Source organism: Sinocyclocheilus grahami, unplaced genomic scaffold (assembly GCF_001515645.1).
Source record: "Sinocyclocheilus grahami isolate Dianchi unplaced genomic scaffold, SAMN03320097.WGS_v1.1 scaffold1901.1, whole genome shotgun sequence".
NCBI classification, from domain to species: Eukaryota; Metazoa; Chordata; class Actinopteri; order Cypriniformes; family Cyprinidae; genus Sinocyclocheilus; species Sinocyclocheilus grahami.
This window is the reverse complement of record NW_015507080.1, coordinates 25294-47927: the sequence shown is the minus strand read 5'-3', so window position 1 is coordinate 47927 and position 22634 is coordinate 25294. Positions and strand designations below refer to the sequence as shown.

At 37.0% G+C, this 22634-nt stretch overlaps 1 protein-coding gene across 5 annotated transcripts in view; it reads right to left on the bottom strand.

Annotated features, from left to right (window-relative positions):
- The window catches only part of LOC107573237 (apoptosis-resistant E3 ubiquitin protein ligase 1-like), an 87552-nt gene that overhangs the window by 44097 nt on the left and 20821 nt on the right, over nucleotides 1-22634 (bottom strand). For 4 of the 5 annotated variants that reach the window (XM_016259671.1, XM_016259673.1, XM_016259676.1 and 1 more), the window contains exons 2-4: nucleotides 13207-13375; nucleotides 11704-11924; nucleotides 130-201 (exon numbers count right to left, since the gene is read on the bottom strand). In XM_016259671.1, the coding sequence (XP_016115157.1) occupies nucleotides 130-201; nucleotides 11704-11924; nucleotides 13207-13375 (462 nt within the window). The remainder of the gene's footprint in view (nucleotides 1-129; nucleotides 202-11703; nucleotides 11925-13206; nucleotides 13376-22634) is intronic. The other variant, XM_016259672.1, reaches the window with a different exon arrangement.

Below are 22634 nucleotides of genomic sequence, written 5' to 3'. Positions count from 1 at the left end.
ATCTGTTTGATTATTTCTTAGGGACGCAAAAGGCACAGATTTTGTGGAATGACCCAAATATTTGTTTTATCACATTTTAGAACTATATAATTAAGCTTTAAAAATAATGGTATCAAGTGATTGACTTACCAATCACGTAAAACATGAGGTCCCTTATCAGAAAGCACAGGGCAATGGTACAGCCAAATATCAGAGCTCCTGCTGAAAGGTGAGACATTAAAACAAACTTCATATGAATCACATCATCATTAAATCATTAATACCAATTGCTTTTTTCTTTATTTTGCTCTCTGATTTAACAAAAAGGACATTTATTTGAGAACAAATCACAGGAGCAAAACATGATAAAGTTAGATGAGTACTTTCAGCCATCATAAAGAGTTGATGTGATCAACAGGGACATATACACTAACAGTCAAAAGTTTTTGAACAGTAAGATTTTTAATGTTTTTAAATAATTCTATTTTGCTCACCAAGCCTGCATTTATTTGATCCAAAATACAGCAAAGCAGTAATATTGTGAAATATTTTTGCTATTTAAAATAACTGATTTCTATTTCAATATATTTTAACATTTTATTTATTGCTGTGATCAAAGCAAAATTTATCATCATCATTAATCCAGTCTTCAGTGTCACATGATCCTTCAGAAATCATTCTAATATGCTGATTTACTGTTAAAGAAACATTTTTTATTATAATTATTATCAATATTTAAAGCAGTTGAGGACATTTTTTTATCAGGATTTTTTGATGAATAGAAAGATCCAAAGATCAGCATTTATCTGAAATAAAAAGTTTTTGTAACATTATACACTATACCATTAAAAAGCTTGGAATCTGTGTATTTTTTTTAGAAAGAAATTATATAAATGAATACTGTTATTTCGCAAGGATGCTTTAAATTGAGTAAAAGTGATGATAAAGACATTTATAATGTTACAAAATATTTCTATTTCAGATAAATGCTGTTCTTCTGAACTTTCTATTCATCAAAGTAAACTGAAAAATTCTACTCACCTGATTTCAACATAATAATAATAATGATAATAATAATAATAAATACATTTTATATGAAATATAAATTTATTTATTTATATGAAATATATTCAAATATAAAACATTTGTTTTAAATAGTAAAAAATTAGTAGTGATAATAGTGAAAATATTTTTTTCTGTTTTTGCTGTACTTTGGATCAAATAAATGCAGGCTTGGTGAGCAGAAGAGATTTCTTAAAAAAAACATTAAAAATCTTACTGCTCAAAAACTTTTGACTGGTAGTATACCTCAAATTTCATGCATACCTGTATATCTCATTTGCAGCTCATATAAAATACCCTTTTAGAACAAACTAAAGAAAATTGAAGGAATACATTAAAAGGAATACAATATGTCAATATGTTTTCTAAATGTACATGTCTAAAGTGCAGACAATGAATTGTATGATCAACTCTTCAAAATTTTGAAAATAACTTCATAACTTATCTCCAACTTCATAATTAATACATAATACATCTCTTCGATTTTTTTTTAAATGTATTTTACAAAGAAAAAAAAAACATGGATTTGAATAGCTCTGCTCACAAACACGGATATGGAATATGGAAATAACTTTTACTGCACCTTCAGATCACACTGCAAAAAAAAAAAGTGTTGTTCTTGCTATGTATTTTTGTCTTGTTTTCCATTGTAGCGTTTGAATGCAATCAAGATGTTTAATTAGGTTTTAGGCATCATAACTTTCCCTCCTCCCTTAACTAACAACTATAACTCCCATAACTAAATTACAGATGCAATTACAGATGCATGTCTAACGTCCACCTCTGGTTCAAAGAGCGTTATCACCTCTGCTATCTGCTCTAACGCTAGCAGGGACAGTCGTCAACTTTCTCTTTGAGCTTCAAAGAGATTCCAGGGGGGGAAGGAATGATTCCCCCATCCCCACGAGAAGCCACTAACCATGTTCCTAGGTTATAGTAGCTTAGTTATAACTCTGTAGTACTGTAGTGAAGCTCCAATTACTTGGATCTAGACATATGAATGTATCAATGCCTTAAGGTTTTCCAAACCCTGCAAATTTTACGGTAAAATTTACTTAAAATTTATTTAAAATTTACGGTAAAAAAACGGCAGCTGTGGTTGCCGGAATTTTACCATAAAAAATATGGTAGCAACGTTTTAGGTTTTCACGGTTTTAACTTAAATTTACAGTTAAATACCGTAATTTCATTAACTGATATAATGTTACTATACCAACCTATTGAAGTACTGAAATCTGTTTTGTATCTTTGTAATACACTAATAACCACCAAATGCAGATGGTGATGAGAAAGTCACATGATGAACCAAAGCCCATCACAAGCAGCTTTTAAATAATAACATGTATAGAAGGTGCACAGTGTCATTCACACAAACACTAAACACCATCATGGTAACACACATGAAACTGAAATACTGCAAGAAACATTAATTTAACAACATTAGGTGTAACACAACCCTAATATACAAAATTGATAAGAAAAAACTTAGAAGAAACAGTTATTTCAACAAAAAAAACATCACATTTGAAATGTAACGCAGGGAATTCTGGGAATGTCAATTTACGGTTATTCACTGTAATTATATAGACTTTTTCACTTCCAAAAACGGTCCATATTTGAACTCAAAATTAAGTGGTGAATTTACCAACACTGCAAACCAGCACCAGAGAAAAAAATTCCGCAGGTAAAATAGTCTGTCTATTTCCTGTTGCTGGAATTAGATGCTTGAGATGACTGCAGAGACGGATTCTACATTTGTGAGATGGACACACTCCTGTTATTTTCAGTTCATCTGAGCAAAGGATAAGAATGCATAGTCAGGTGCAATGTGTGACACCAAACTCTCAACATGGAGAAATAGCCGGAGTAACACCTGGAAACACTGGACTGGTGCCACTAACAGTAAGCTATCGGAGAGAGCTGCGGGGTCGGAGAAGAGGAAAAAAGCGGCGGACGAGCACAGAATGAGTATGCAAAATATTTGTTTTAGCCTAATTAACAGATTAACAAAACGAAAGGAAGAGACTGAGAGATAGGCCATGCTGCTGAGTTTGGTTCATATGCGATTTGTGTGGCGCGGCGCTCTACGAAGGTCCACGGAAAGGAAACCGAGATGACAGAAATAAAGTAATATAAGTCACTTTGGAATAAATCACAGTAGGCCTATGTATTATGATAAAAAAAAAGTGACTTTACAGTCTGGAAATGCTTTTGGCTATAGCTAATTATTTCTCGTACCCTATAGTCAACCAAACATATAGATACACTGTTTAATTTAAATAGTGCGTAGCCTACTGTGTAGTGCAATCCGTGTTGATCAGCCTGAGCTCGGGCCAAACATTCTGAGGATGTTTTTTAAGTGCGTTAAGTAAGCTTGGTTTACATAATAAATAATAGTTTAGCATTCAAATACATCGCAAATATGGACATATTTAATTGGATTAATGCCGAATGAGAGAGGTAGGCTGCGCGAGAACGCCGTTTGCTTTCAGTTTCGCATTGAATTAGCCTCATTCATTTTGGCTTGTTTAGCAACTTATATTTTTAATTCTTGTTTTCTTCTGAAACCGTTCAAAATAGCCTATATATAGGCTAGGTATTGTGTTTATTGTTTGTACATGATAATATTTCGCTTTATTTATTGGTGTTATTTATGAATGTAATAATGCATTTGTGCTTATATATTTTTTTAACCTAAACTACAACGTAACATTAATGTAGACCTTCATACCAGTATCTAAATATGATTTCATATATTTTATGCTATATAGACCTACCGCATTACCCTCCACTGGGTGTAGAATGAGCAGCAATAAACTACATTTTGGCATTTTATAATACTTCTGTGGGTATTTTGGTGAAAGTAACTCAAAAGTAACTCAAAAGTAGTGTAACGCATTACAATTCAGAGACAGTAATATTGTAATGTAACTAATTACTTTCAAAAGACAGTAACTAGTCATATATAATATATTACAGTTTGGAAGTAACTTGCCCAACACTGACCATTTAACAGGTTTTTACTGTAGCATTTTTACAGTCTTTTACTGTTAAATTCAAGGTAATTTTTTACAGTGTGGCAATAAAGGTATCAAAATGACTGTCTTCTGATTCCCGGATTAATGGTGTAAATTATGTCATCATAATTTGCACCATGCTCTTTTTATCAAACTTTGACTTAATATTGGACAAATCCTCCAGACCACCATAAACCATGCAAATAAGAGTTAAAAGTTATTCTTTCTTGGCTAGGAAAATGATCTTTCCTAGAATTAATAAATTATTATACTGCCGGTGGACGAACAGATTAAGATCTGATCTAAATATTCATAATTAATTATAACCAATTATAATTACTTATAAATATAATTCCCTTTTGAGCTAATTTGCTACACCATTGCAAATGTTCCTAAATCAAGATACATTTACTTGGGAAGCAAAAACACAAAATGATAGTCCTGTTTTCAGATAAAATAATCAAAATGAAGTCAGGTTATGATTTAAAAAAAATTAAATGAAAAAATATTATCTGCCAATTGGCTCAGAAAATCAATTTAATTCAAAGGATTTCATATCTCATTGAAAGATATTTGTTCTTGTTTTAAACATTAAATTTTGCGGAACGATGTATGTTATAATACATTGTGAATACAATCACTAAACAAAGAGTGACAGCTTTTAGTGGTTATGAGCACTCTTTGCAAGCTTTCTTTTTGTTTCTTTTTCTTTTGCCACACACACGTTGCAAAGTTTCGGGAATGACGTCTGCATATTTATGCGGGATTCCCTCCCGAAGTAGCAGTGATTGACATAGTGAACACCATAGTAATAGATGGGACAAAATATGTGAAAATGTGCATTAAGACTAGAGCACCCTCACTAGTTTCAGAAGCACCCTCAGTGATTATTTCTGGAACATGGTTATACGCTTTTATTGCAAAACTATATACAAAAACAACAAAATACAAATACACTAAATAAAATAATTGAATAAATGCATATTTACAATTTAAGCACTTCACTAAAATAAGTAGGCTATTAATAAAATAAATAACTAGAGAAGGCTGATTATAATCAGCTTGCTTCCATTTAGTGAGAAAATCCTACTCCTCACCTGAATTACAAAAAAAACTCTTCTGGTCTTCAGCGATGCGAAGACAACGTTTGAGCGTGTACATGCAAAATCTGAGTGAGAGCAGAGCCAATTCATAAAAGAACAATATTTAAAAGCACACGTCCAGTTTTGTGTGAGTGAAGGAAATTCGCTTGCGAGTGGAGAGATTCGTCCTCGTGCATTACATGGATCGCATAACATTATGCGCTCTCAACATTGTCATTAAGATCACACTATAGAAACCGCCTAAAATACAAATGCACTAAATCAAATAATTTAATAAATGCATATTTATAATTTAAGCTCTTAACTAAAATAAGTATTAAATAATTAAATAAATAACTAGAGAAGGCTGACTATAACCTGCTTCCATTTAGTAAGAAAAGCCTTGGTTACTCTTCACCTGAGTTAGAAAAAAAGCTCTTCTGTTCAGTGATGCGAGGACAACGTTTGAGTGTGTACACGCAAGATCTGAGCGAGAGCAGAGCCAATTCTTTAAAAAAAAAACAAAAAAAAAAACCCATGTATAGTTAAAAGCACACGTCCAGTTTTGTATGAGTGAAAGAAATCTGCTTGCGGTGAGATTCTTGCTCACGCATTACATGGATCGCGTAACATTACATGCTCTCGACATTTGTCATTAAGATCACGCTATAGAAACCGCTTAAAATTAAGTATAAAGAAGAGAAGAAAGCAGCCCTAGGCAGCTGCCTACACATGCCAGGATCCGCCACTGCCAGATGCAGATAGAAATGTACTAAAAACAAGCCAATCGCAAGACATCTGGTAGGGGGGGCACCTGGGGTGGCCAGCCAAATTTCCACCCCCAACACTGACCATTTAACAGGTTTTTACTGTAGCATTTTTACAGTCTTTTACTGTTAAATTCAAGGTAATTTTTTACAGTGTGGCAATAAAGGTATCAAAATGACTGTCTTCTGATTCCCGGATTAATGGTGTAAATTATGTCATCATAATTTGCACCATGCTCTTTTTATCATACTTTGACTTAATATTGGACAAATCCTCCAGACCACCATAAACCATGCAAATAAGAGTTAAAAGTTATTCTTTCTTGGCTAGGAAAATGATCTTTCCTAGAATTAATAAATTATTATACTGCCGGTGGACGAACAGATTAAGATCTGATCTAAATATTCATAATTAATTATAACCAATTATAATTACTTATAAATATAATTCCCTTTTGAGCTAATTTGCTACACCATTGCAAATGTTCCTAAATCAAGATACATTTACTTGGGAAGCAAAAACACAAAATGATAGTCCTGTTTTCAGATAAAATAATCAAAATGAAGTCAGGTTATGATTTAAAAAAAATTAAATGAAAAAATATTATCTGCCAATTGGCTCAGAAAATCAATTTAATTCAAAGGATTTCATATCTCATTGAAAGATATTTGTTCTTGTTTTAAACATTAAATTTTGCGGAACGATGTATGTTATAATACATTGTGAATACAATCACTAAACAAAGAGTGACAGCTTTTAGTGGTTATGAGCACTCTTTGCAAGCTTTCTTTTTGTTTCTTTTTCTTTTGCCACACACACGTTGCAAAGTTTCGGGAATGACGTCTGCATATTTATGCGGGATTCCCTCCCGAAGTAGCAGTGATTGACATAGTGAACACCATAGTAATAGATGGGACAAAATATGTGAAAATGTGCATTAAGACTAGAGCACCCTCACTAGTTTCAGAAGCACCCTCAGTGATTATTTCTGGAACATGGTTATACGCTTTTATTGCAAAACTATATACAAAAACAACAAAATACAAATACACTAAATAAAATAATTGAATAAATGCATATTTACAATTTAAGCACTTCACTAAAATAAGTAGGCTATTAATAAAATAAATAACTAGAGAAGGCTGATTATAATCAGCTTGCTTCCATTTAGTGAGAAAATCCTACTCCTCACCTGAATTACAAAAAAAACTCTTCTGGTCTTCAGCGATGCGAAGACAACGTTTGAGCGTGTACATGCAAAATCTGAGTGAGAGCAGAGCCAATTCATAAAAGAACAATATTTAAAAGCACACGTCCAGTTTTGTGTGAGTGAAGGAAATTCGCTTGCGAGTGGAGAGATTCGTCCTCGTGCATTACATGGATCGCATAACATTATGCGCTCTCAACATTGTCATTAAGATCACACTATAGAAACCGCCTAAAATTAAGTATAAAGAAGAGAAGAAAGCAGCCCTAGGCAGCGGCCTCCCCATGCAGGGATCCGCCACTGCCAGATGCAGATAGAAATGTACTAAAAACAAGCCAATCGCAAGACATCTGGTAGGGGGGGCACCTGGGGTGGCCAGCCAAATTTCCACCCCTGGCCACCATGTAGACACTCCCCTGTTTGTATGGAAGCATATGGGTAGCAAAATTCATTTTGAAATGTAATATGCAAAATGACAATGCAATATGTAAAATGGCAATGTATTTCTGTATACAAATTTACATTTTCCCATTCATATGTGCAACATTTAGTGCAAAATGAAAATTCAATTATATAATTTAATTTACGTGCTTCTGCGTCAGACTGATGCCGGCTGAACAGGATTTACCGCAAATTTTTAAAATCGCGATAATCAAACATGGTTTTGATGATAATTAAATTTTAAACGATAATACTAACCGTCAGGGCATTTTATCGTGATTTATCGTGGAACCGGTAATCGTTCCATCCCTACCGTGGACGAAAGCGGAGTCCAGCCCGGGGTCCGTCACATGTGGTTGCCGCTCATTCGTCGGATCCGCCGGGGCATGCCGTTCTCGACCCCGCCGCCTCAGCTCACGCTAGCCCGGCCTCAGCGCACGATAAGCCGGGGGCTTCCCCTCACGCTAGGCCGCTGTGTTTTTCGTTGTGAAAGCGAAACTACTTCGTTTGGTCTTCCAAAAGAGGACACGACTACAAATCAGTGGTTAAGTTGTATTTACAACACTGTTCCAGAACAGTTTAACCCAAATATCCAGATGTGTTTACACACATCCTTTACTGATCCTGGGAGAGTAACGTTAGACTAAAACGCCGGCAGTTCTGACTCGCGTAAGTACGTTTTCATTTAAAGGATTTGCCACTTATGATTCAAACGCGAGTTTTGGGCAGTGTAGAGTAGCACTTGTTGTTTGTCATTTCTCTGATCACAAATGCAGACAGGGTTTTATGTTTACGTGGCTCGTAAAAAGACAGTATAAGTCATTATAACCCGTAATTATGTCCCCACTGGATGCAACGAATGCCTCATTTATAATGGGTTTTAATGTTTTGTCTCGTCGCTCCGGCCGGGCAGGGCATCACAGTGTGGTGAGGGGCGTAACATTTGTGTCACACGCTTGAGGTATTCGGCCAATCACAACGCACTGGATAGCTGGCCAATCACAGCACACCTTGATTTTCAGACCGATGAGATTTGTAAAAATCAACGTGTTTCAGAAAGGCAGGGCATAGAGGAGAAACAATAATGTACAGTATGTGAAAAATAATGTGTTTTTTAACTTTAAACCGCATAAACACATTTCATTACACCAAATACACAAAATAATGTTCTTTTTAGCAGCATCATATGACCCCTTTAAGTCTAGTATTTTATCTGGAATACATACACTTTATTTAATAAAAGTGCACTAGATATATGTTTTGACCTCTGTTTTTGACCCTTTTTAAACAAATGACTTAAAGGGGTCATCGGATGCAAAATTAACTTTTACATGTTGTTTGAACTGAAATGTGAGTTGGCAGTGTGTGTACACAACCACCCTATAATGATAAAAATCCACACAGTGTTTTTTTTATTTTTAATATTGATAAATCATGACCCCTTTCTAAAATCAAGCCATTCTCAGATTCTTGGCTGTGTGACGTCACACAGGCCAAGGCCCCTCCCACGATTGTCGATTGACACTGGTGTTTGACCAGGGAGTATTCCAAAAAGCAGGTTATGTGACATTAGTGGTTGACCGATATTTGGCATTTTTAAAATATTGGCATCGGCCGATAAGTTTTTCTGTTTGGCCGATGTGTTCGAGGCGGGACTTTTATTTTGGCGGCACTGAGAACAGCCACGCCTGAGCACACAATGCTCACATTCTCCCTCTTGTTCGCTGCTGTCGTTCAGTTCTGTCTAATATAGATAGATGTCTAATAATCAGATAGAACTGTTAAACAAAAGGAATTAAAATGTATACAAAAAAGTATTATAACGATTGCTTTAATATTATTAGTAATAGAAAGGCAAACATTATAATACTTTCTCATTTGCTGTCAGCATTCAGCAAATACGCATTTATATAATTTAAACAAATCTTTGAATGACTAATGAACATTTAATTTCACAAACCGTGCAAACTTAGTTGGATCTTGAGATCTTGTGAAGTGTGCATGTGTATCCTGCATGATCGCGTGTTCTCTGTGTGACAGTCGGTCCGTGCAAATTGAATGCTGACAGGAGGAGAGTTCAGCTTCACTGGAGATGCGCGATCGACAAACTTTAAACTAAGTTAGTGATTTCAAATTATGCTGCGTCTTATGCATTTGCCCACTGTCATATTCATGTCATTTTAATTGCATGCTGTATGTAAAATGAGTGTTACCTTGGCTTTATTTGGAAAAAAAAATATATATATGATTCCCAATGCACACAAACTTCCCAGAATACTGAGTGCCCTGTTGGTTATAGTGTTTACTTCCTTTTTAATTAGATTTTTATTAAATATTTATTTGTGAAAAATGCTTTGTCTTCTAAAGTATAAGTATGTTTATTTTACACAATTATTTTTAATCCATTTTCAAATGATTTCAAATTTTTGAAATATAAATTAAAATAAATAAAATTTTATTGGCTTTATATCGGCCATCGGCCTCCCTGCTTTCCAAGATATCGGCATCGGCTGTCAAAAAATCCATATCGGTCGACCTCTACCCCCGGGTATGTTTGAGGATAAGCGAGCGGATAACCTCAGCTTTCGATTCCAAAATCGGAGGTTACTTTCAGGGTATGTAAGTAACCATGGTAACTTGCTCTCTGAAGATAACCAGCAGGTTATGTTCCAGGGTTAGTTCACTTCAGCGCACGTGTGATCTACTGACGAGCCTTCAGTGGGCAAGACAGATAGCGCATAACATTATATAATATTACAATATGTAATATAGCTTATTATATATATATATATATATATGTATGATATATTAATGATGAAGCGCTAATATTATTCTAATATGGTTATTTATTTTTATTGGCATATATAACAGTTATCTGTATAAATTATAAAACACTATGACAAGGTAATGTTTAATTTATTATATTATATATATTTATTTATTACATTTTATATTATCATCTTACATGTATCGGCATTTTCTATAATGTCTAAATTCTAAATCAAAATACATATCTGATATGATTTAATATATAATTAGCATCAAACAAACAATATAATTCTATATAATTCTATTCAACGGAAAAAAAAAAGATTGCACAACCATCAATTAGGTGGTGATATGCACCAAGCATGTAAACGACCATTGAACAAAAGAAGAAGAAAGAAACAGCATGGCACGCTTTTCCTTAGCGTCCGTTTCCATAGTGACTCGTAGATTCGTCACTCTGTTGAGAATGTCTTTTGTCTTAACCAGGAACATACTCTGAGTTGAATGAACTTACTCCCGGATGCGTTTTTGGAACCACATACCTCGAGTAAGCAAGGTTTGGGGCTAATCAAACGAAAGTTTAGGGTAAGTTAACCATGCTTTCTGGAATACACCCCAGAATGACTCCTAAGCAATTGAGGTGTTTTGTTGTTGGATGTAATAATGAACATAGCAGTCGTAATTTATTCCCGACATCTGAGCTACTGAAGGCGCAGTGGATTACCTTTGTTTTTTAAGGGAATGCACCCCCAATCTACCTAAATTAGTCTATGTTCGCACGAATCATTCGTGATCCAGCCTCACCTACATAAGTAGTGAGTATACATTTTTTTAATTAATTTAGCAAATTGCCTTTTCTAATAATGTGCTAGTTAGGAAGTTTCATGATGAATGCGGCTAAAGTTTACAGTCTCTCAGAGAACTGCGCACCCCACAGAAGAAAGGGGCAGGGTGAGCAGAGCTCATTATCATTTAAAGAGAAATGCATCATAATGGCTTGCTGTGAACAGAGCTGTTTTTGACAGGTTAAAAGGGTGTTGTTTTAGACCAGTGGTTCCCAACCCTGGTCCTGGAGGCACACCAACACTGCATGTTTTCCTTGTCTTTTTAATCAAACACACCTGATTCAGATCTTCAGCTCATTAGTAGAGACTCCAAGACCTGAAATTGGTGTGTCAGAGAAAGGAGACATGCAAAATGTGCAGTATTGGGGTGCCTCCAGGACCAGGGTTGGGAACCACTGTTTTAAAATTTTGAGAAATTTTAACCAAAGTACGTTATAGACTTTTCATTAAGACCCTAAAGAATCATATCAACTTCTGAAAAATGGGCATCCGATGAACCCTTTAAAAATAAATTTGAACAATAGGATACATACCAAAAGACCACTTCTCATTCAGCCGCCTCTCAGCAAGGCTGTGCACCAGCTGAATCTCGTAGTCTTGATCTCTACTTCCCTTAGATGCCTGGAGGACCCTCACACCCGTGGACAGTTTGATGTAATCCTCGTAGTAATAGCCCCACGCTGCTAGAGAAAGCTGAAGCTGGCTGTCAAACTGTGCTAGATCATCCAGGGTAGTGCAGCCCAGGGTCTTCAGGCTGCCGAAATACAGTATAAAGAAGAGCCATTATATAACAGACAGGATAGATGGATGAGTGAATGTTTGAACTTCCTGACTTTCTCTGCCATTTATAAAGCAGACAGACACGTCAGAGATGCCTACAGGAGCTGTACTTTCTCAGAAGTAAAATGGTAAGGAGCATCATCATTTTGTCACAACCACATGGACTTTTAGTTTGTTTTCATTCCTCATGTGTTCCCTTAACCTAGTTCCTGTCTCCCCTTGATTATGTTAGTCAGTTCGCCTGTGTCTAGTTAATTTAGTCATTAGTCCCTCATTGGTCTGTGTATTTAAGTTCCTGTCTGTTCAGTTTCAGTTTGTTGGGTCTCGTTGATTGTTACTACCTTCCTCTGTGTGGACTACCTATATGTGGATTTATTAAAGACTGTCAACCTTCATCATCTTCATGTGTGTTCATCTACACCAGGGCTGCATCCGAAAACTTAGGCAGCTGACTTGCTGCCTCGCTGCCATATGAGGCAATGACTTTGCAGGCAGCGTTTTTGCACGAAGGCACCTCATGAAACTGATTTCGGCCAGGCTTCTGAGGAAGCGTAACGGTTTAATGACCTACAACAAAATAGAATGAGTTTTTAAAAGTGCAAAAAGTTAGTCAGAAATATACATCTACACACAAACTGGCCACCAAACACAACTTTCAGATGCCATCTTTATTTTTTAGGTCAACTGTCACGGAATTGAACGCACAGGATTGTGGGATATCAAAGGCAGCGAAGGATACATCTATGCTGCCTTCAAAATTCAATCAGAAGAAGGTACCTCCGGAGACAGGAAGTAAAGCAGAATTTCGATTCTGCCTCCGAAGGCAGCATTTTAGAGTTTTCGGATGCAGCCCAGGGATCCTCAAATCTGGCCCACGAGATCCACTTTCCTGCAGAGTTTAGCTCTAACCCTAATCAAACACACCTGAGCATGCTAATCAATGTCATCAGGATCATCAGAAAATCACAGGTAGGTGAGTTTGATCAGGGTTGGAGCTAAACTCTGCAGCACATTGGCCCTCCAGGGCAAGATTTGAGGAACCCTGATCTACACCGTAGCGTAACACATTTAAGGTGGGGTGCACTTGAACCTGGCTTGACCAGACCTCCTCTCATTCTTTCATCCATCACTCTGCCATCAACAATAAACTATGAAATCACTAACAATCTGATCCCTTCTCATTCTCCCACTAGAAAGCTGATGTATACATAGCTGTTGATGTTTTTTGAGTGACAATGATGTGTAAGTGAACTCACGTGTGATAGTAGTGCTCCAGGCTCTGGGAACAAAGCCACTCCTGGAAGGCAAAGTCTCTGAGCAGCTGCACTTGGGCCTCAGTAATCTCCCTCCAGTGATGCTTTTCCTTCACCACTTCCTTCAGCCGAGACAGCACACATAAACTCAGCTCCTCCAGAGTCTGTACATCTTTAATGGAAGTAAAATAATTGAAAGAAAATGTTATTACATTCTTACCACGAAAACTATTTTAGGATTATTGGCAGCCTTTCATTTTATACTTCAGTTTTATACCTTCATTTTATAATTTTTTTTTTTTTACCTACTTCTAGTATAATGTTAAACAAAATGTTTATATTTTAAAAATATAATATACATTTTTTTTTATAAAATATTTAAAAAAATATATAAAAACTGTAACCACTAAACTAAAAAACAGCAACCATTCAATGCATGAAGTCCACTAAAACGTAGGGTGAAACAGATTTTACAGGGCTCCACAGATATTAGAAAATATTCAAAATGTTACGCAATTAACAAAGAGGCGGAGCTAGGTTTGGCCACCACACACACAACTGCATAAGAATTGTTTATTTAGATGCGCAGAACGTCTTTATGAGCACATCAAACAGAAGACTTTTCAGATGCGCACTCCACGGCTGAATCCGAAAACTGAAAAATGCTGCCTTCGGAAGACGCATTCCAAGGTAGGAAGGCATCAAGGCACGTCCGAATTCAACGTTAGCTTCAGTTCCTGTCTCCTGAGATTCCTTCATCTGGCCGATCTTTCAAGACAACATAGATGTATCCTTCCCTGCCTTTGATATCCCACAATCCTGTGTGTTCCATTCTGTGACAGTTAAGCTAAAAAAATCAAGATGGCATCTGAAAGTTGCAGTCGGTGGTCAGTTTGTGTGTAAATGTACGTTTTTGATCAACGTTTTCCACTTTTAATGCCATTTCTAGTGAGAAATTAATATTGCAGTAATGAAATATTCACTTAGTTATCACCAAAGCTCTCTATATTTAGCTGTAGATCATTAAACCGTTACTCTGCCTCAGAAGTCTGTCCGAAATCAGTTTCGTGAGGTGCCTTGATGCGCAAACGCTGCCTGTAAGTCATTGCCTTATAGGGCAGAGAGGCAACAAGTCAGCTGCCTATGTTTTGGGATGGAGCCCACGTCACCTCAGCACCAGGTGCGAGTCAAACGAGCGCGGAAACGGTACCAGTGACGAGGAGTATCAGTAGAACAACAGCGAACTGCAATTGCATGCACAAATACTACAGCGCACGCTGTAGCCTTTATCATTTCATTTCAAAGCATGAAAGAAACTACAAGCATGCAATGTCGTGGTTATGTCGTCAGTTAAGTCACAAAGTTACAAAAAAGGCGATTAAAAGCTGACTTAAAACTGTGCATGTGAGTATTTATTATTTATGAGTCACATTTAAAGCAGTCTCAGATTCGCATCAAGTTCAGCAGCAGCAGCTATAATAAGAATCTCAGTTTTCGTTCAGTAAAAAAAAAAACGTACTCTGTTGCTAACGGAACCTCGGTTCCCTGAGATATGGGAACGAAAACTGAGATTCTGCGTCTTGCTAGGCGCATATGGGAAAAAAAGCCTTTTTTCTCCTGAACTAAAGCCTTTTCATTCATGCAGTGAAACTGCACGGCCATTGGTTCGTGCAGTGTATTAAAAACGAACCAATGGCTAGGCAGCGACTCACCCTGATCTGCAGGCGTCCGTGACGCCACGCATGGGATGGAACCCGTGGTTTCAACCAGTGCTGAAGGGGACGCATACGGAACCATACGCATACGCAGCAGACCCAACTGTAGCTCTGGCGATGCCGCCGCCATGAGGCCCAGTATCCTTTGAAATGCTTTGAGAGGGCGAGTGGTACCAATCTCGAAGGAGCCCGTTCCGGCGTGACTACAGCTCTCATTTGGGCTGAGTTGAAAATGAGGGTTATATTCGATATTCGCTGGCTGGGGACGATATTCGATATTCGCTGGCTGCGGAACAACGAGTTCTTGGCAAAACTGACCCTGAGTCCCAGGCAATCCAGGTGGCTGAGGAGGAGGGTCCTGAGTGATATTAATCTCAAGAATCGCCTGTGACGGGGGGCTATCTGGGTGTGAAAGTATGCATCCTTCAGGTCCAGAGAAAAGAACCAGTCCCCTGAACGAATTTGCGCGAGGATCTGTTTAAGTGTGATCATCCTGAATGACCTTTTCAGGAGGGTGTGATTCAGGTGTCTGAGATCGAGGATGGGCCGGAGGCAACCATCTCTTTTGGGGACGAGGAAGTAACGGCTGTAGAAGCCGGACTCGCTCTGGGCTGGAGGAACTATTTCTTCGAGTGAATTGGAGTGAATATCCTCATTTTATTATCCCCATAACCCATCTCGACACTCCGGCCTCGCTTCACGGAGGCACAGAAATAGTCCCAGGCTATTCACCGAGCCCAACAGCTCCTCTGCATCCGATGCTGCCAATGACATGCTGTCATCAAGCAGCTCATCCTCACTTCCCCCAAATGAGATCAGGTCGCTCGCACCAGCAGAGGGACGCTGATCAGTCTGGGAGAAAAGGACAGGAGAATACTCTCTCTGGGGCGAGAGCGAGGCACGCGGGATCTGGGTCGACGCGGGCTCGCTCGCAGCAGGTCGCTCGAGCCCTCTGCCCCGCTGTTTTTTCTCACAGGTCCCTGGGAGGAAGAAAACGGGAGGACGCGAGGGGTGGAATCGCTCTCTGAAAAGAAAGTGATCCGTGAGCGGAGAGAGGCGAGACTGAAGTTCTCGCAATGGGAACAAACAGCTCCCGTGAGCGCAGCTTCCGCATGGGAGTTCCCCAAGCAGGAAACGCACTCCTTGTGGCCGTCATCGGCGTGCAGGGGAGACCCGCACGAACCGCAGTAACAGCGTGGCATTTGCAACAACGCCAAACTCTTTTAGTAGCCCTTTTAGTATCGCCGGATGGCGGCAGGGGAAACGGACCGGAACTGCTGCGTCGCTGAAGCGGCGGCGAAGCAGGTCAGCCGTGCTGAGAGGGCCCGATTCCAGCTGTGAAGGCATGTCAATGGCGAGCGGCTTCGGATCAACTTGAAGACGTAGAGCCGTCGCTGAAGAAGAAGAAATCTGAGAATCCTGTGGCGAACGCCCGCTTATATAGCCAGATTCGTCGCCATAGGCTCGTGCAGTTCCACTGCTTAGCCATTGGTTCGTTTTTAATACACTGCACGAACCAATGGCCGTGCAGTTTCACTGCGTGAATGAAAAAGGCTTCAGTTCAGGAGAAAAAAGGCTTTTTTCCCATATGCGTCTAGCAAGACGCAGTACGAGTGTAGTATCGAAAGGGAATTGCATTCATCCACTTTACAATGCTGGACAACCTCTCCATTACAACAGTGTCTCTGAGCTCAACTGAAATATAATTTATGTCATCAGCATGTTGTATTTCTGAATTATGCTGCCCAAAGGGAGCATATATAATGAAAATAGAACTGGCCCAAGAATTGATCCTTGTGGAACACCAAATAATATTTGATAGTACGTTTTATGATAATACAGTCACCTGTATTCACTAAAAGTTCCTTTCTGTGCTATATTTTTTTAACCAATTTAAAACATTACCAGAGGGCCCTATACGTTTTCCAGATGCTTAAAGTGCTAAAATAACCAGTGAAGCATATAGAATGTCTAATCAAAACACTTATTTACTTTATATGAGGCATACTCTATTTCTGCTGTTGTAGGAGCTCACAAGTGATTTCTCAGCCATAGTTTTATGTAACAGCAGGTGCTCTTGGGCATGTGATCAAATATGTGGATCTTACTGATTAGTCAACTTACATGCTAACAACATGACCGTTTTGAATGTTGCCATCTAACTGGTTTTACTGTTTAAGCTGGTGCATCTTTTTCACCTGCTGAGTTGGCATCTCCATAAACAACAGCTCTTATTATTCTGTAGCTGGTGCAAATTGAAGTTTAATGAAGATGTGAGGTTGCATTGAAAATAGTGCTGTCAAATGATTAATCGTGATTAATCGCATTCAAAATAAAAGTTTTTGTTTACATAGTATATGTGTGTGTACTGTGTATATTTATTATGTATATATAAAGGCACACACATACAGCATATATTTTGAAAATATTTACATGTATATATTTATATTCATATAAATTATAAATCACATATTTTTCCTAAATATATACATGAGTCAAAGACGAAAAAAGGGTTTAAGCATAAAAACAATACTGCTTTAAATTGTTGTTTTTCCAAAAAAAAAGAAAAATGTAAAAATGAAAAAGGTTTCTGTTTAATGTAATTGTGTTTTTGTTTTTGTTTTCTGAGCAAAAAATACATATCATACATTTTCCCCTGATTTACAGAAGACACCCACTAAAATGTCAATGTAACAATCTTGTCAGGCATAATTACAACAAAAATAAATTTATGACATAAAAAATTTAATTATTTTCACCCCAAATACTAATTCGTTTTTATTTTACATTTTTTAAATTTGCCACTATCCAAGGTTTTGCCCATTTGTCAGTAAGAATTTTTTACGCATTTAAAACCCAATAAAATTTAATATGCTCACTTATTCTTTTATATATTTTAATATGTACAGGTCAGAATAAACATGGCGTTTGAATTTTTACATAACTATAAGTGTTACACTGAATGACAATGGAACATTATTTCAACCAAATTTTGACATTTTATTCCTTCAAAAAATTCATTTAAATTGGTTATAAAATTAATATTAATAAAAGTGTTATGATGCCAATGAATTTGGCTGCGGAGAAAATGCCCTTAAATAACATTCCTTTTTTATGGAATTCGGAAAATATAGTTTATTTAGGATTAAATATTCCTTCGAAGCTGGAAGCATATTCTTTGAATTATTCCCTATTACTTAAAGTAATGAGAGATTTGGAAAGATGGAACTCACTACCATTATCACTAATTGGCAGGATAAATTGCATAAAAATGAACGTTCTTCCTAAATTTTTATATTTATTTCAAACTCTTCCCATTTCTATCCCACAAGTTTTTTAATAATCTCAATAGCTCAATTAGAAAATGTATTTGGAATAATAAAACTCAGAGGGTTAAACTTAAAACATTACAAATGTCATCTAAGAAAGGTGGATTACAACTTCCAGATTTTAAGTCTTATTTTTGGGCAGCACAAATGAGAGCAGTATGGTTTTGGCAGATGAATAGTACTTTACCACCTGCATGGATACAAATTGAAAGATATCATGCAGGGGAAATACCTCTAGATAAGGCTCTGTTCATCCCATTGACTTGTGTTACAAAAGTAGTTAACAACCCATTCATTAGACACACTTGCAAATTGGGGTTTGGGATCAGGAAAAAATATAATTGGCTACTATCGTTATATAACAATACTCCTTTTCACTACAACCCATCTCTTCCTGAGGCATTAAGAGATGGGATAACACAATATTGGTATAAAAAGGGAATACAAGTGTTTGGAGATTTATATGAGGAGGACACACTAATGACATTTGAACAATTGAGAATAAAGTTTTTATTTAGAATAAAGGTCATTTAAGGTCTCTGTCTTTACTCCCAATAGATAGCACTATAAGAGAGCAAAAAGGATCTAAAGGTTTTGTGTCTTATATATGTATACCAATTTCATTGACTTGTATGGGGAGGATGTATCATCTTCAAGACTTAAATGGGAAAAAGATCTGTTCATTTAATAGTAGGCATAGATTAATGCAGCTCAATATTATACATAGAGTATATTATACACCTGAAAGATTACACAAGATCAGTGATTCGTATTCAGAATGTTACCCTAGATGTAAAAAAGAGGTGGGTTACATTATTGCATATGTTTTGGACTTGTTCTGAACTTAAAATTTATTGGAGAAATATAATACAAACTATTGACAAAATTACTAATGTTAGGCTTCCATATGACCCGAGATTTATATTATTGGGGGATGAATCAATTCTTCAACCTGATCAAAGGAAGAATTTACGTTTAGTTAAGATGGCTCTGATAGCAGCAAAGAAATGTATAGCTATACAATGGAAATCAGAAGAACCACCAAGGCCTATTGAATGGCTTAGAGAACTTCCATCCTATGTGCCTGTTGAAAAAAATAATGTTTAATCTGAAAAAAAAGTCATCAATGTTTGTAAAGATTTGGGGCAAATTTATTGCATACGTGAATAATTTGGATGTTACATTGACTGAAAATGCTGATGTGATAATGTAACCCTTCTTGACTTTAATTTCTTTATTTATTATCAGTATTGTTATTTATGTATTTATTTGTATTATTTGTATTTTTTTTCTACTTTTTTCATTTGTCTTTTTCCTTTTTTCTTATTTTACACACCAGCTCAATGCCTCGCAATAATGTTCATTTAAGTGTTCTGTCTAGTGAGGATGGGATGGGGGTGGAAGGGTGGTTAGGAAATGTGTGTTTGTATGAAATTCGAATGTTTACTTGTAAATTGAATTGATTCTGTAAATTGTTGATGTGAAAATAATAAATATATTGATAAAAAAACAGTGTTGTCGTAATGATGTGCGATCTGATATTTTCAAGTATGCTATACCATCAAATCACACAGAGTGCACGCACCTTGATTTATTAGTCTATTAAAACTCAAAATTCCATGCATTCTAAATTGTAGATGGAGAAAATGCTTCTGTATGCTTTTTATATTTATATAATTTAATATAGTTAACAATCTATCACACACAAAAAGTGCAGTTTTTCTGTGATTAAGCCAATTCTCAAGTGAAAGTGATAGTGAAAGTGACATGACATGTGGCCAAGTATGGTGACCCATACTTGGAATTGGTGCTCTACATTTAACCCATCCAAAGTGTACACACACAGCAGTGAACACACACCCGGAGCAGTGGGCAGCCATTTATGCTGCGGTGCCCGGGGAGCAGTTGGGGGTTCGGTCGGTGCCTTGCTCAAGTCAACCTCAGTCGTGGTATTGATGGTGGGAGAGAGCGCTGTACATTCACTCCCCCCCCACCCACAATCCCTGCCGGCACAAGACTCGAACCCGCAACCTTTGGGTTACGAGTCCGACTCTTTAACCATTAGGCCACGTCTTCCCAAATAACTGCTATGATGGCTTTTGTTCTACCCACTTAAATGATAGAAGTACTTGCGTTGTCCAATCTATAAAGACTGTGTCTGTTCCCCAAATAGTGAAGTCAAAATATAAATTTAATGCAGGATCTAGAAAAAATCTGATTGTGATTCTGTGAGTTGGATTTTATGTGCCCTGTATGCAACATCAATGTCCTTTGCCAGTCGCATGCCTGTTTAAGTGATGAATTGCACCACTTGTTTTTTTTTTTACATCTTTTTGAGATGTAACATACATTTTATATATTATATTAGGACAGGTCACATAGTTGCAGGGCTCTTCAGTACAACCAATTCAGTTGCATTTGTGACTATGAATTTAAGAGCAGCAGTGCGACTGACCCGATCAGCATATTTATGTTTGTGTTCAGGGGTCAAAGGTTTCGACTTGCGTGTTTTTGCACCGTTGAGTAATTTATCACAGACAAATCTGTTGATTCCTTGAATGCAATGTTAATCAGAATCCACTCACTGCTCAAAACACTGGTGTTTTGTTCAGTGCTGAGTTATGCAAGTTCACAAATTATCTCAATTTAATAAAGTGTAGACATGGTTGAAATATTAGATTCATTGTGCAGTGTAGGGAGCTTTGTTGATTATGATGAACTTTGTGAGATTGTGATCAACTAAAGGGAGTGACAGCTTTTAATGATTATTAAGGGAGTTTGCAAATGTGATATTGATTTAATTACGATAGTTTAATAAACAAGAAGATTATATTAAGTGACTTACATTGACTATAATACTACTGCATGATTTTGCTCTATTTCATCAACGAAAATAGTTTTAAACAAAGCAACAGCTGAGCCGCATCGTCATTCACAAACAGCTTTGTTTCGTTTTAGGGATGGGCATTTTTGGCAATTCTCATTTCGATCATCGATAGGTTTCAAAGATCATGTGTGGGGCATGGCTCTCATGGAGATAATGAAAATATCTGAAGACTATTGTGAAAATGAATGTTAAAAATAAAAATATGACCTTAAAACCGGTCTATGAAAACATGAACACATGATTAGAACTGTTACAATCTCTAGGTGGAATGCCCATTAGCACTTCTAGAGGGCACTCCATCCCATACTGTTGCCATTCATTCTGGACTCCATTTCCCATATACCCCTTGCCTAGGAACCAATTACGGACTCCACCCATTTCCCATTAGGAGGACTATTTAAGTCGGAACACGTGCTCAAATCATAGTTTCAGTTTTTGTTCCCGTGTTTTACTAGTTTTCCAGTTTTGCCCTGCCTGTGTTTCTGTCCCTGGACTGTTTCCTTGTTTTATGATTGTTAAATGCCTGCCCTAACCATTGCCTGTTTTTGGATTACTCTTTTGTCTTCGCCTCGGATTATATTGTTTGCTGGTGTTCGACCCTGCCTGTCTGACTACGTTTGTGACTACACTCTTTATAATAAAGCCTGCACGTGGATCCTCAACCCAGTTGTCACGCTTACATGTTACAGAAACAGTTAGATTATGATTATGACACATCCTATGATATTAACCAGATAACTTAGATACATAACATAGACGTAACATTACAACTTGTATCTGCACAAAAGGATGCAAATGCCAGTGAACTTTAAGTTGCGTGCTATAGCGAGAGAGAGCTCCTGCCGTGATGCACTTTCATAACAGCTGAAGCACGGGCAAAGAAAGCAGACAGAATTTACTATAGATTTCACATTCTATAAAGTTGTCATTATAATGCTATGTTTATGGCAGGTTTGTGCTATATTTTCAACTACATTATCAAGAGATTCCTGAAATCGCCTATGCATTTTCGAAGCCATACGAATTATGAAAACAATTTAAATTGAAGTATGCCTACTGTTGAACAAATATGACAAAAAAAGCAATTCTGCACTAGTAACATCAGTATTTAAAAAAAGAAACATCTAAAAGCAATATGACCATCTCAAATAACTCGGACAGTCAATATCGGGCATTGCATTTGAGCATGAAACTAAACACTGGTAATATGCAGCGCATTCAGCATGATAATAAATGTTAATATCCTAATGCACTCTATATTACATTAATCAGATACGTATGTAGCTAACCCAGACCTCACTACGTGACTTCGAAGCCATGCTTCTCTCTCTTCTCAAGTCTATACTTTGGGTGCCGGCCAAAGTGCTGCTATAACCAATCAGATTTTTTTTTAAACCCAAACGATCATTGTTTTCATGATTGATCGTCGCTGTCACGGCTGAGTACTTGAGTACTCAGTCACTGCTGCACATCGCTATTTCGTTTATGAATGAACGTGTG